The following is a 15,717-nucleotide window of genomic DNA, read 5'->3' on the forward strand; positions in this document are numbered from 1 at the left end:
GATGATTACTGAGCAGCAGGATGGTTTCATGCCAAGAAAGAGCACCACAGATGAGATGTTTGCTCTGAGGATGTTGATGGAGAAGTAGAGAGAAGGCCAGAAGGAGTTGCATTGCATCTGTGGACCTGCAGAAAGCAAATGACAGGGTGCCTCGAGAGGAGATGTGGTATTGTATGAGGAAGTCGGGAGTGGCAGAGAAGTACGTAAGAGTTGTACAGGATATGTACGAGGGAAGTTTGACCATGGTGAGGTCTGCGGGAGGAGTGACGGAGGTGGGATTACATCAGGGATCGGCTCTGAGCCTCATTCTTATTTGCAATGGTGATGGACAGGCTGACAGACGAGATTAGACAGGAGTCTCCGTGGACTGTGATGTTTGCTGATGACATTGTGATCTGTAGTGAGAGGAGGGAGCAGGATGAGGAGACCCTGGAGAGGTGAAGATATGAGAGGAGAGGAGTGAAGAATACATGCGTGTGAATGAGAAGGGATGTCAGTGGAATGGTGAGGATAAGGGGAGTAGAGTTGGTGAAGGTGGATGAGTTTAAATACTTGGGATCAGCAGCACAGAGTAACGAGGAGTGTGGAAGAGAAGTGAAGAAGAGAGTGCAGGCAGGGTGGAGTGGGAGGAGGAGAGTGTCAGGAGTGATTTGTGACAGACGGGTATCAACAAGAGTGAAACGGAAGGTCTACAGGACGGTAGTGAGACCAGCTGTGTTATATGGGCTGGAGACGGTGGCACAGAAGACAGAGCTGGAGGTGGCAGAGTTAAAGATGCTAAGATTGGCATTGGGTGTGATGAAGATGGACAGAATTAGAAATGAGGACATTAGAGGGTCAGCTCAAGTTGGACGTTTGGGAGACAAAGTCAGAGAGGCGAGATTGTGTTGGTTTGGACATGTTCAGAGGAGAGATGAGGGGTATATTGGGAGAAGGGTGCTAAGGATAGAGCTGACAGGGAAGAGGAGAAGAGGAAGGCCTAAGAGAAGTTTTATGGATGTGTTGAGAGAGGACATGCAGGTGATGGGTGTAACAGAACAAGATGCAGAGGACAGAAAGATATGGAAGAAGATGATCCGCTGCGGCAACCCCTACCGGGAGCAGCCGAAAGAAGAAGAGGAGGGTGAAGAGCAAATACACTCCCTCCGCTCTCTCTCTCTCACCGTTCTTTCTTAGCCACATACAGTATGCGCCTTACCGATGTGTGTGTTAAGAATGCTGATGAGATATGAAACATAACCAGTAGTCAATGTCAGGCTGCCAATTGAATAGTGAATAAGCTGCTCTTTCGGGTTCATATATTTGTAAATCTGATTCTGAAGGAGTCACCAACCATGAACCTCACCACACAACACTGGATTTGGTGGTCTTCTGTTTTGGAGGGAGACAGTAAAGCTGGGCATGAGAGGACCACAAGTGCACTTGGACAGAAGGAAGTTAGCATAAGAGAGAAAGGAGGTCACGATAAGAGCCACAAGCGAGACCTTAACAAGGAGACGAATCAAAGTTGTTGTTCCAGGAGAGCCGCTCGCCTTCAACCAATCAGCTTTAACCTCAGCTTCTGATGTCATAAACCAGAAATTGTATGAAAAATAATTTAAAATTCCACATTTTTAGGAAAAAAAAAACACCATTCACAAAAGTTAGTGTAGGAAATCTGCTGTGATAGGACAAAACAAAATCTCGCATCACGTACATTTCTATAAGGAAAATATTTTCTTTTAAATCCATTACTAAAAAGGTGAAATTGTATACTGCTCAAAAAAATGAAAGAAGCCCTTTTAAATCTGAGTATAGCATCAAGTCAGCAACACTTGTGGGCTGTTGATCTGCTCAGTGAAGTAGCAGAGGGGCTTGTTCATCAGTTTCAGCTGCTTTGGTGCACTAGAGGGGCAACAATAAGACGACCCCCAAAACAGGAATGAATGGGTTAACAGGTGGAGGGACGCCACTGACATTTTTCCATCCTCATCTGTTTTGTCACTCGTTTTCCATTTGGCTTCGGTCAGTGTCACTACTGGTAGCATGAGGCCATACTTGGACCCTACAGAGCTGGCACAGGTAGTCCAACTTCTCCAGGATGGCAGGCACATCAATACATGGCATTGCCAGAAGGTTTGCTTTGTCTCCCAGCACAGTCTCAAGGGCATGGAGGAGATTCCAGGAGACAGACAGGCAGTTCCTATAGAAGAGCTGGACAAGGCCCCTCATAGAAGGTCCTTAACCCATCAACAGGACTGACTGGTATCTGCTCCATTGCCCAACAAGGAATAGGATGAGCACTGGCAGAGCCTACAAAATGACCACCAGCAAGCAGGCAGGCCACTGGTGTGAATGTCTCTGACCAAACAATCAAAAAACAGAATTCGTGAGGGTGGCCTGAGGGCCTGACATCCTCTAGTGGGCACCGTGGAGCTCGATTGGCATTTGCCATAGAATACCAGAATTAGGAGGTCCACCACTGGCACCCTGTGCTTTTCACAGATGAGAACAGGTTGACCCTGAGCACATGTGACAGACGTGAAAGAGTCTGGAGAAGGCGTGGAGAAGGTTATGCTGCCTGTGACATCGTTCAGCATGACCGGTTTGCTGGTGGGTCAGTGATGGTCTGGGGAGGCATATCCATGGAGGGACACACAGACCTCTACAGGTGGGACAATGGCATTTTGACTGCCATTAGGTATCAGGATGAAATCCTTAGACCCATTGTCAGACCTTACGCTGGTTCTTTCCGGTGCCCGACAATGCCCGGCCTCATGTGGTGAGAGGATGAAGGACTTGATACCATTGACTACACCCCTCCAAGCTCACTTGCCTGACCTCAATCCAGTGTGACACCCCTGGGTGAGACATTATGTTTCAGTCCAGCTCAGCCTGTCCAGAAGCCCAGTGATGTCCTGGTCCAGATCTGGGAGGAGATCTCCCAGGACACCATCCATCATCTCATTAGGACATTGGCTTGCACATAAACTACTGAGTACGATTTGGAGTTGCTGCAGTGACATTTCGGCCAAATGGACTCACCTGCCTGCCCGCTGCATCATTTTCTCTCTTTGATTTTCGGGGTATCTTTGAATTCAGCCCTCTGTTGGTTGATCATTTTCATTTCCATCCTCACACATCACCATGTCAGTCCAGATCAGCAGGGAGAGCCAGCAGGATTTTTGTTCCCATTGAGATCTGATGGGTTGTCAAAGTGCTCCTTTCATTTTTTGGTGCAGTTTATTAGCAGAGGCGGCTCAAAATGCATTTTACGATGTCTGGAATTGATGCTAAAATGTTCATTCTGAGAAACATCAAATGCATTTCAGGATCGCCATCCAGCTTTCAGTTTGTGAGCCTCTTCTGGTTGGGACCTGGAGGGTCCTGGCCTGCTCTTGGGGTCTTTAGCAGGCCTCTCCGCTAAGTTGGAGACTCCCAAGTCACGACAATGGTGACAGACAAGTAGTGTGAGATGGAGAGGAAGAGATACGGGAGTTGGAAAATAAAAAGGGGAAAAACAATGTCCCCCCAATGTCACGTCAGAGAGAGGGGGTGATGACACTACTCTGTCGTTATTGTATGTTCCTCTCTTATCGTTGCACTAATCTTCTTCCTCTTCTGTCCAGTTGCTCAGCCACCTGACACCTTCCGGTAAGGTCAGCGATGAAAACATCCGCAGCCTCTTTTTTGGGGACTACCTGAAGCCCGACGCCGACACCCGGGCCTACGACGAGATCACCGACTTGAGGCAGCTGACAGGGGTGATGGAGTACTACCTGGAGGAGTTCAACAACGTCAGCAAGGCTCCCATGTCGCTGGTCATGTTCAAGTTCGCCATCGAGCACATCTCCCGCATCTGCCGCGTGCTGAAGCAGGACAACGGACACCTCTTACTGGTGGGCATCGGGGGCTCGGGCCGGCAAAGCGCCACCAAGCTGGCCACGTTCATCAACGACTTTGAGCTGTTCCAGATCGAGATCACCAAAAACTACGGCACCTCAGAGTGGCGGGACGACCTCAAGAGGGTCATGCTGAAGGCCGGGGCGGAAGGCAAGAGTACGGTCTTCCTCTTCAGTGACACGCAGATCAAGGACGAGAGCTTCGTGGAGGACATCAACATGCTGCTCAACACCGGCGACGTTCCCAACATCTTCCCGGCTGACGAGCGGGCCGAGATCATTGAGAAAATGCAAGGGGTGGCCAGGATGGAGGGCAAGAAGATAGAAGCGACTCCCCTGTCCATGTATAATTACTTCATCGACAGGGTGAAAGCCAACCTGCACATCGTCCTAGGTGGGTATGAGTGGGCTCAGGGGGCAGTATGTATGCTGACCAGTCTTCTGTAGCGCTTTAACTCTTTTAGGGCAAATTTTGTTTTGTTTGTTTCTTTTCTCCCAGGGCTGAATATTTTTTCAAAAACTAACATTTTTTTAAAAAGAACACAAAGCAATTGTTTAACATATCAAATCAACAAACAATATTTACTTTTGACAAATCTTACTGTCCAGCATGTTGTATACTATGATTACAGATACGTGTTACACAGCAAAGTCTGATCTCGCTCAAAGCAGCCAGTCGCGGGCACTGCCACGTTGCAACTCTTTACAATACGTGTTGCTTTGGTGCCTCCTTTTCAATTGTCTGTTGCTGCACCTTCTCACATGTATTGTTACTGGGTACTGTAGAAAGACAAGTCACCCCTTTGACATTGTGCCATGCCACTGCCAACAAGCTTTCTGCCCGCATGAAAACTGTATTGTCACCTCTTTTCATCTTCAGCCTGTGAAGGCCATGTGTCTCCTGTTCACCCTCACTGTGCCAGAAGCTCCAATTCCCCTGTAGCTCCATGAACAATTCTGGGCATGTAGAAAAATTGTCCATCTACAGTTGTGCTTGAAAGTTTGTGAACCCTTTAGAATTTTCTATATTTCTGCATAAATATGACCTAAAGCATCATCAGATTTTCACTCAAGTCCTAAAAGTAGTGTGGACGCTGGCCCGGACACACACAGACGGACATCGATGTTTCACCCAACACACTGTTTATTTTACAAATATTTACAGTTCACGTGCACGACACACCCCAGTGCCTCCTGCACCGATTCCCCCAATGTCCAGGCCTCTCAGCTCCACTGCCTTTCTCCTGGCCGCCTCTAGTCCTTCCTCCAGCTCCGTCCTCTTCCACCCGACCTCTGCCGATGACTGGAGGGAGGCGGCCCCTAAATAGGAACCCGGATGGGCTCCAGCTGCTTCCCGGCATTCCTCTGTAGCCACGCCCCAGTGTGGCGGAAGTGCCGGCTGCGCACCCGGAAGCCGTCTGGGTGTCCCCTGTTGTCTTCCCCCCAGCACTTCTTGGTGTGGCAGAAGTGCTGGGCTCCCGGGATATTCAGGCACCGGGGCGCCGTCTGGTGGTGGCCACGGGTCCCTACAGGGAAGCCCTTTACCCGACGGCCCCCAACATAACCAGGGTGTCCTCCGGACCACAGTAGATAAAGAGAAACCAGTTAAACAAATGAGAGAAAAATATTATACTTGGTCATTTATTTATTGAGGAGAATGATCGAATATTATATATTTGTGAGTAGCAAAAGTATGTGAACCTCATGGATGAGCAGTTAATTTGAAGGTGATATTCGAGTCAATGGGATGCCAGTCAGGTGTGAGTGGGCACCCTGTGGTATTTAAAGAACAGGATCTGTCAAAGTCTGCTCTTCACAACACACGTCTGTAGAAGTGTATCATGGCACGAACAAAGGAGATTTCTGAGGACCTCACAAAAAGAGTTGTTGATGCTCATCAGGCTGGAAGAGGTTACAAAACCATCTCTAAAGAGTTTGGACTCCACCAATCCACAGTCAGACAGATTGTGTACAAATGGAGGACATTCAAGACCATTGTGACCCTCCCCAGGAGTGGTCGACCAACAAAGATCACTCCAAGAGTGTAATAGTGTAATAGTCGATGAGGTCACAAAGGACCCCAACTGAAGGCCTCTCTCACATTAGCTAATGTTCATGTTCATGAGTCCACCATCAGGAGAACACTCAACAACAATGGTGTGCATGGCAGAGTTGTAAGGAGAAAGCCACTGCTCTCCATAAAAAACATTGCTGCTCGTCTGCAGTTTGCTAAAGATCACGAGGACAAACCAGAAGGTTATTGGAAGAATGTTTTGTGGACGAATGAGACCAAAATAAAACTTTTTGGTTTAAATGAAAAGTGTTATGTATTGGAGAAAGGATAACACTGCATTCCAGCATAAGAACCTCATCCCATCTGTGAAACATGGTGATGGTAGTATCATGGTTTGGGCCTGTTGTGCTGCATCTGGGCCAGGACGGCTTGCCTTCATTGATGGAACATTGAATTCTGAATTCCATCCATCCATTTTCCAACCCGCTACATCCTAACAAACAGGGTCACGGGGGTCTGCTGGAGCCAATCCCAGCCAGCACAGGGCGTAAGGCAGGAAACAAACCTGGGCAGGGAGCCAGCACACCTCATGGTGCACACACACCAAGCACACATTAGGGACAATTTTAGGATCACCAATGCACATAACCTGCATGTCTTTGGACTGTGGGAGGAAACCCACGCAGATACGGGGAGAACATGCAAACTCCACGCAGGGAGGACCCGAGTACAGAAGTGAACTCAGGTCTCCTTACAGCGACGCTGCAGCGCTACCCACTGCGCCACCGTGCCACCTACCAAATATCTTATCTTGTAAATGTAACATTAACTTCCACTGTTATGCTGATGACACCCAGCTCGACCTCACTAGCAAACCTACATTTTCCTTTCCACCCTCCTCACTTATTGATTGCATAGCAGAAATCCATCCATCCATTCATTATCCAACCCGCTATATCCGAACTACAGGGTCACAGGGGTCTGCTGGAGCCAATCCCAGCCAACACAGGGTGCAAGGCAGGAAACAAACCCCAGGCAGGCGCCAGTCCACCGTAGATAGCAGAAATCAAATCCTGTTTTTCTTCAAATTTTCTGAAATGAAATAACAAGTGACAAAACGGAGGTTCTCCTCATTGGTACAAAAGCAACATTTTCCAAAACTGATCATTTTGAATTGGTTCTTGATAATTCCTCTGTCTTCCCTTCCACACAGGTTAAGAGTCTGGGGGGTCATCCATCTTTTTTTAGTCCCACATCAGTAACATCTCCCGGTCTGCGTATTTCCACATGCATAACACGAATCGTATTCTCCCAACACCACTGCTATCCTTGTTCATAGCCTTGTCACTTCTCGTCTGGATTACTGCGGTTCCCTCTTCTTTGGTCTGTCTCTCAAATCTCTTTATAAGCTTCAACTGGTCCAGAAACTTCTGAAATTCTTGTAATTCTACTTCAGTATCCCATAGAAACATCTGACACAAAGATCTAAAAACACGGAAGCAGAAGACTTTGTGAAAACCAACACTTGGGTCCTTCTCTTTTTGGCCACCACGACTGTAGATATAATGACGGCAGAACCGGAACTGAATTCACAGCAAAACTTGTGCTCCTCAGTTGTCTGCTGACCTGTAAATGAAGATGTGAGGCTACAAATTAAGAGTGGGCTCTGCTTAGGAGTGGCAGATAAAAGCAGGCCTTGGCCGGACCCCCTGCAGCCGTCCATTGCCAGTCCCAGAGTGGCCTCCTGCCGGGCTCCCCTCATAACCCAGTAAAGGAAAAGGCAGATAAAGACAATGGATGGACAAATCTGAACCTAACGCTCTCAGAATGGTGGGAGGCCTGCCCCAGCGGCGTTGGGCGCAAGGCAGGAGCAAAGAAGGATTGGAGGTCAGCGTGGCCCTCTGGCCTGATTTTCATGATCAAAACCGATAAAGTCTCCAATTCAATTGTGAGGTTTAAAATAACTGAGTGGACTTGGCGTCACGAATTAAAAACAAGAAGAAATAAATTGCAACGGCAAAGACGCCCAGCTCTGATGAGTCAACCTGGCCTTTCACCGCAAGTAGTCCTGAAACAGCAACAGACACTCCAAATTTAATGAAAAAGATGATATGAGGGAGACAGCGAGGCATCAGATATCGAGGATAAGGACGAAGGACTCATCTGGAGGATCAGCACATCTGCCAGAGCTGGCGGGCCGTAAGGAGCAGATGCCTGGGCGGACGTCACGTCGCTCCGTGGGCGGCATTGTCATCTTTGAAGGCCTAACAAAGCGAGAGTGAAGGTTTATTAACTGCAGAAATCAAAGTGAATGTGTTAGCACCCCCGGGTGTCTGCTTCTTTGAACAGATTCCTCCATTTTGGTATTCTGCTCTCGTCTTGTTATGTCTCTAAGACACCTAGAAGTGTGATGTGGTGTTAAAAGGCGCTATAGACAAGAACGTTAACCCTCACCTTTTCTTCTGATCTCCCTCTTCCAGCTTTGAGTCCCATTGGGGACGCCTTCCGGAATCGGCTGCGCATGTTCCCTTCTCTCATCAACTGCTGCACCATCGACTGGTTCCAAGCCTGGCCCACCGACGCCCTGGAGATGGTAGCCAATAAATTTCTGGAGGAGGTGGAGCTGGAGGATGACGTGAAGAAAGAGTAAGTGTGCGTCTGAGCGAGTCCACAGCACTTCATCCAAAGCGACTAAGGCCGGGTTTATACTTCACGCGCCGCGACTCGTATGCCAGCGGACGCTACTGCTACTCAAGCGCTGTACTGTTCATACGCATACTTTACGTAAATCTGGAAGGTTCCACCAGGTGGCAGTACGAGATATCATCACAGTGAGAACAGGTTTGGCTTCGCTGTGTTGTGAATTGCCTGAAAACATCCATTAAATTCCCAGAATGCTTTGCCACAAGAGCTCTGAAAAGGTTTGATTTATAATGTTTACATTGGCACAGAAGACAGTAGGTGAGACTTTTAGAACGTATCGTGTCATTGCGATGGGGAATATGCGACACTTGAATATAAAAGCATCCATCCATCCATCCATCCTCTTCCGCTTATCCGAGGTCGGGTCGCGGGGGCAGCAGCTTAAGCAGAGAGGCCCAGACTTCCCTCTCCCCGGCCACTTCTTCCAGCTCTTCCGGGAGAATCCCAAGGCGTTCCCAGGCCATCCCTCCAGCGTGTCCTGGGTCTTCCTCGGAGCCTCCTCCCGGTTGGACGTGCCCAGAACACCTCACCAGGGAGGCGTCCAGGAGGTATCCTGATCAGATGCCTGTGCCACCTCATCTGACTCGTCTCGATGTGGAGGAGCAGCGGCTCTACTCTGAGCCCCTCCCGGATGACTGAGCTTCTCACCCTTTCTTTAAGGTATTTTAATATTCTAATTTTAATAAGAAAAGCACCACAAATGTATTTGTACGTCGGCGTTTTGCTTCACCACATCGAACCGTTCATCAAACATCGAAGCACACAAATCGATCTTGTAGGATCCGCACAGCGGCTTTCTGTCACATGTAGATAGTAAGTAGCGATTCTGACGTCACGTTCCGATTTTTATCACACTGCGCCCCCCGACTTTTTGCTGGCACTGCAACGCGCGCACGCGTCGCGTTAATTTCTGAGGACCCGCTCAGAGGACGCGTCAAATGAATGCTGGAAACACGTGGCAGCCATGATGTGTGCGCACACGTGTTCTGAGTGTGAAGTGTAAACGAGCCCTGATGTGGCCCAAAATCCCTGTTTGTTCAGCAGACATCATCATCACATTGTTAAGGAGTAACGTCTGACATTTTTAAGAGAGAGACCAGAGCTCCGTGTCTTTTAGAGGGTAGCTGCTGATTGACTGGCAGAGATATCACGGCCACATGCTGTTCTCCCCACACGGGGGACGCTCAACGGTCAGAGCTGAACACCATCAGATACAGAGGCGACGTTTGACGTTACAGCGTACCTACCTTCTGCTTGGCTTGAATTACATTTTTTAAAACTAGGGGGCTTTGCCCCCTGTTTGCTTCGCTCGCCAACCCCCAGGCCTGCGCTATGCGCTAGCCACTTTGTGTTTTTGCCGCTCTCGTATGGGGATGCGGATGTACAATTTAAACAGATTTTTATTTTCATGGGAATTGTTACACATGCATAATAGACCTGTTTTACATTACAGTCAGTTCATTTTGTTTCTTTCTCTCTAATAAATAAACCAACTTTTTCGAAAATTTGTCCCTGTGATTTGCTAATTGTCATAGCAAAAACTATTCTAACGGGAAACTGTTAACGTTTTAATACGAATGGCATATCAAGATCTCCTTTGGTGTCTCATGTTATCCCCTGAAGATGTACTGCATTACCTTTCTAGTCGCCTGTTAAAATTTTACATGTCAGAATTATTCGACCAATTTTCAATACAACTAATCTTGTCCCATTGCATAGCCCATCACTCAGACATAAATTACACAATTACATTACGATACGTCCTCCTTTCAACAGTATGCGTCCGGTAAAAGACCGGACGGTGTTAACGGTTGTAGATGTTCTTCGTGATGTTGTAAGTTGATGTTTTCATCTTCCGCACCATCACCACCAACTGTTTCAGCAGAGCCTATTGATACGCGTTTAACCAATTTGCCGTGTAACCGATCGACAATTTTCGTGTTAATTCGTTTGACTTCATTGTTTCTCGGTGCTAGGATTGCCCCTTGTACTGATTTCTTCTGTTGATAATCCTTTGGGATGAAATTCTCTTCAATAAGATAATACGTCTTCTTTAATTGGGAACTTAAAGTGAGGAAAACGTTAAAATGTATAAGAGCTGAGAGTGCAGGAACTGTGTCTGACAAAAGTATTCACACCAATTAGAGGGGAGAGGACCGCGGGCGTGGGCCGTGAACCGAAAATGGTGGAGAGGAGGGAGGGGCTTGAGAAAACCTCTTGGCAATAGTCTCGTCACGTCTCAAGATTTTCTTTTATAATAGATTTTTTTATTGATTTTTGAAGTTTGTCCTGTTTCACCACTATGTAGGCAGAGCCGGTGGGGGGACAGCTAGTTTTTAATAAATTTGAAACCATCCCTAAGTCTTACTTGCACTTTGTTATTCTGGAGTGTTGACTTAAAACGGTTTTAGCACAAAGGCTGCAAAATCACAACATGTGTAAAAAGTGAAGGGTCTGACGGCTTTGTGAAGGTGCCGTGCACGTCCGATTTCCACAAGTTGGGCCCTGGTAAGACAAAAGGGAGCTACCAGCAAACCCCACTCTTGACGTGACATTTCAAATTCCGAGATGATATACAACTACTGGCATTGATTTTTTATTTTACATTTGGACCCCCAGACGTGCTACGAGACTCACTTGGGCTCACCAGGGGTGTGAACCCCACAGCCTTGGGGCTGGCAGTGCAGTGCCGTCAGCACGGTCTGGTTCTGGCTGTGGTATCTAGCGTCTTTCAGGAATAAGCGTCGCCCCCCAGGTGATGGCCAACTGAGCAGCAGAACGCTGGAGTGGAGTGGTTGGTGGTCATGATGTTACTCTGACAACCCACATGTGAACTTTTCTCTCTCTCTCTCTCTCTTCCTTTTCAGGGTGGTCTCCATGTGTAAGTACTTTCAAGAAAGTGTCCGGCAGTTGTCCGAGAAGTACTACGCCACCCTGAGGAGACACAACTATGTGACGCCCACCTCCTACCTGGAGCTCATCCTGACCTTTAAAACGTTACTGAACCGAAAGAGGCAGGAGGTGAACACCATGAGGCACCGCTACCTGGTGGGCTTGGAGAAACTGGAGTTTGCCGCTTCACAGGTGAGTGGACGTCGACTCCTTGTGCAAAAACCAAAACACAACCCGATCAACGTGAAAAGAACGTGTCTTCAGGAGACAATCCGCAAAATTTTGCCGTTAACCGCCGTTCGACCCAGAGAGCTACATGACCATCTGAAATGATTCTTGAAAGTGTGGCGCCACCAGGGGGCGTACAGCCACCCTAACCAGGACACGGGTTCAACTCAACACCAGTATTTATTACCAACACTGCACCACACCAATACTCAGTCCCTTCTTGCCGCCAGTTCATCCGCCTCCACTCCTCCTCAGGCTTTGTCTCCTTCCTCCCGACTCTGGTTGTCGAATGGTGGGGACTGGCCCCCTTTTTATTGGAGTCCTTCCAGGTGCCTAATGAGCTTCTTCTGACCACACGTCCAGGTATGGTGGAAGGAAAGGTCCATGCGCCCCCTGGTGGTGGCTACGGGTTCCAAAGTGGTTGAGCTCCCATGCTCACGAACTGCGACCCTGCCGGAAACCACAGGGGCTGCCCTCTGTTGGCCCGGGAGAGGAAACTGTCCCGAAAATACTCTCTCCCGCCGTCCTTCCACATTCTGGGTGTCCTGGCCGCCAGCCACAAAAGGCAAATAAAGTAAAAAAAAAAAAACATTTCCGCACAGGCCCAGCGTGCCTACTGGAGAGTCGCATTCTCGCCGAATTTCACAGCACATTCTGAGGCCGAGGCGGCCATTTTAACTTCAGCTTGATTCCTTTTTTCTGTCCTCTTCAGATCAGATCAGTCTGTAAGGGTCTCGGCATCCTCTGCACTGCATTGCCACATCCTTTATAAAATGCCCTGCTTATTATCTCCAAACTTGATTTGCCCGTTTGCATGTGGCATCTGCCAGATGTCTACCTTTACTTTCATTTTGGCGGTGTGCCTGCCTATCTTCTGACAGATATCCATTACAATTTGTTAACGTCCTTCGACGACCCCACCTACCAGCTGACACAATCTGAGTTTGTACGTCGCCCGTATCTCACCTCTTGGAGGTTACGCTAGGCATTTGGCTGCCAATCCCATCTGTCACCTGTGACCTTCAGCTAATCAAAGCACCGTGATGTCCTACATTGATGGATTAAAAGCCAGAAGTCTACATGACCACCATCATCAAGTCCTTCCAAGAGACCCTAATTACAAAGAGGACTGTTTCATTTACGTGAGGTAGAATGCCCAGAGGGGACTGGTCAGGTGGTCCCGTGGCCTGGAACCCCTGCAGATTTTATTTTTTCTCCCCAGCCGTCTGGAGTTTTTTTGTGTTTTTTCTGTCCTCCCTGGCCATCGGACCTCCTTACTCTTATTCTATGTTAATTAGTGTTGTCTTATTCTAATTCTTACTTTGTCTTTTATTTCTCTTTTCTTCATCATGTAAAGCACTTTGAGCTACATTATCTGTATGAAAATATGCTATAGAAATAAATGTTGTTGTTTAGCTCTTTGGATGCTCCATTTTTTTTTTGTTTCATCAAACAAACAGATGTGAAAAACAACACTTAACACAACGGTTTTACGGCCGCACTCTCATCGTCACTTTCCTCCGACTGATGTTACGCGATACGCCCGGTCCTCTGCGTCTTTCTTAGCGCAGCCATTTTGAGGGCATACTTTGCACTTTGTTTTCATAAAATGTCCTCACTCTGTGGTTAATTTTAGGGTTGTGGGAGGAGCTACCCGATTCATGAATAATGATGGCTGTCGAGTAGGCGTGTCTTGCAGGGGGCGTGTCATGTAGCATGACTCTCTCTCTCTCTCTCATGTGCTGACACCGTAACGTAGTGCTGCAGCCTCCCCAAATTTTAGTGTGTAAACAGCTCAGGTCAGGTTGGGGGGGCATGCCCTGGTACAGTGTGTTGTCCTACCCCCCCACATGACAAAACAGCTTGAGATTCCTGGTTGGCAGGCCCCCAGGTAGACATATGTTCCAGTCCCAACCTCCGAAAATGACCGTCTATCTTCCGCAGCCAGGTGTTACTTGGTCTGGTAGGGTCCTGTGGGGCGGATCACCTTCAGGGAATCGTGGCACATGGCCGTAGTGCCGTAACTGATGTTCCCTCACAATGTGCCTCATTTGGGACTCCGTGAGCAACACAAAGTCAAACCACTGGTACCCAAGGATTCTCCAAAGGGACACAGGAGTCCACTCGTTATCTTAGATCACTGGATGGCGTCCATGTCTCGCAACCATATAGCAAGTTAGGAAGCACCAGGACTTTAAAGACTTGGACCCTCATCCTTTTGCCAAGATATCGGGGACACCACACACCCCTTCCCAGTGACCTCATGACTCCCCATGGTGGCCACTCTGGTCCTCAACAATGAGAGTCCTGCAAAATGGATCACCCTTGGGTAATCGCACCACATGACCGTAGTGCCATAACTGATGCTCCCTCACAATGCAGGTCATGTGCCTCATTCAGGACTCCATTAGCAACACAAAGTCAAACCAACGGGACCCAAGGATTCTCGGAAGTGACACACATGAAGGAGTCTCAGGTCACTGGAGAGCGTCCATGTCTCACAAACTGAGAGCACCAGGACTCTAAAGCCTTGGACCTTAGTCCTTTTGCAGAGATATCAGGAGTGTCACACACCCCCTTTCCAGCGACCTCATGACCCCCCATGTGACATAAATGTGCAGTCTGATTGGCTGCACACTGTAACTGCTGAATCACAGAGCTAAAGGGGTCTACTCTTAGACCCTTTCCAAAATTCCCCAAAATCCAGGAGAACTACTTACAGATTCGGTTTGCAATCTGCAACTCTACAATGACACCCGGCTGGACTTGGTCCTCAGCTGGGACAGATAGGTCCTCACTTCACTCGAGTGTGAACGGGCCTCAAGCCACATCCCTTTTAAAAAACAGATTTGCATCCACGACATCGTGGAGCGGGCGCCTCTGTCGATGTGAGATGGCACACCATTCCTCTTTTCTTTTTCACAGGTATCCGTGATGCAGAAGGAGCTGACGGCCTTGCAGCCTGAGCTGATAAAGACGTCCGCCGACACCGAGAAGATGATGGTCAAGATTGAGCAGGAGACGGTGGAGGTGGATGCCAAGAAAGAGTTGGTGCAGGCGGATGAGCAAGTGGCCAACAAAGCAGCCGCTGCTGCCAAGGCCATCAAGGTGGGTCATCGGTGCCGCCTCAATGTCTGTCTGTGTTTCGCTTGAGAGAACTGAGCAAATCACCAAGCAGTGTGGCGGACGGCAGGACTTGAGGGACCCTCAGATCTTGAATTTTGGGTTTTTTTGGACAATTGAAATGATTAGGATGGATGAGCTTGTTGGACTGAATGTCCTGTTCCCATCACGATGGCCCTATTTGTATAGCGCCTTTCACTGTCATCTCACTGCGGCTGAAGGTTTATAACCCCAGCTTATTCAGTTGTACCTGATGAAATGGTGACCGCCTTTTACACCCCCTTTGTGTGAATGTTAGGACCCTTTGGAGTGATTTGGACAAGAAGAGGCCATTCAGCCCAACAAACTCAGAAGATCAGGGGTGTCAGACTCTGACCCGGGGGGATTGAGGCCGCAGTGGCTGTAGGTTTTCATTCCAGTGACAGAGAAGACTCCAGTTGGTCAGCAGTCCTTCCTGGGTGGCCTTGATAACTGAAGGGTGGCACCAGTTTGCCCCCTGAGTTTTCCATGTGTTCCCCCAGCACCATAGGTGACTACAGCTCTCTGACGGGTATTCCGTGTGCCCTCCCACAGAGCCGCATGGGAGTTGTAGTTTCGATTTGCAGCCCTACTGGGTTGTGTGTACAGGAGAAGGTGTCCCCACTTTAAGGAGTGCTTCCACCTGGATGGCACGTGGAGTGCTTCCTGGATGGCACGTGGTGGCACCGTCAGTAATCCCAGGTCTGGTATAAAGGAGACTGCCCTGCTTCACCTTGGGGGGTGCTGGTGCTGGGTGCGAAGGAACGACAAAATTTACATGGGGTAGTTGAGGGAAAACGTTTGAGGAGAAAGTGAAAGTGAGAACTAAGTGGCTTGAGAAACAAAACATCGAAATTT

The 15,717-nt window shown here is 48.4% G+C and overlaps 1 protein-coding gene across 1 annotated transcript in view; it reads left to right on the forward strand.

Annotated features, from left to right (window-relative positions):
* The window catches only part of dnah3 (dynein axonemal heavy chain 3), a 302,407-nt gene that overhangs the window by 257,850 nt on the left and 28,840 nt on the right, over positions 1-15,717 (forward strand). Inside the window, exons 47-50 of the mRNA XM_039775085.1 lie at positions 3,609-4,275; positions 8,376-8,541; positions 11,466-11,682; positions 14,644-14,826. Of these exons, the coding sequence (XP_039631019.1) occupies positions 3,609-4,275; positions 8,376-8,541; positions 11,466-11,682; positions 14,644-14,826 (1,233 nt within the window). The remainder of the gene's footprint in view (positions 1-3,608; positions 4,276-8,375; positions 8,542-11,465; positions 11,683-14,643; positions 14,827-15,717) is intronic.

This window comes from Polypterus senegalus, chromosome 13 (genome assembly GCF_016835505.1).
Source record: "Polypterus senegalus isolate Bchr_013 chromosome 13, ASM1683550v1, whole genome shotgun sequence".
Lineage (NCBI taxonomy): Eukaryota > Metazoa > Chordata > Cladistia > Polypteriformes > Polypteridae > Polypterus > Polypterus senegalus.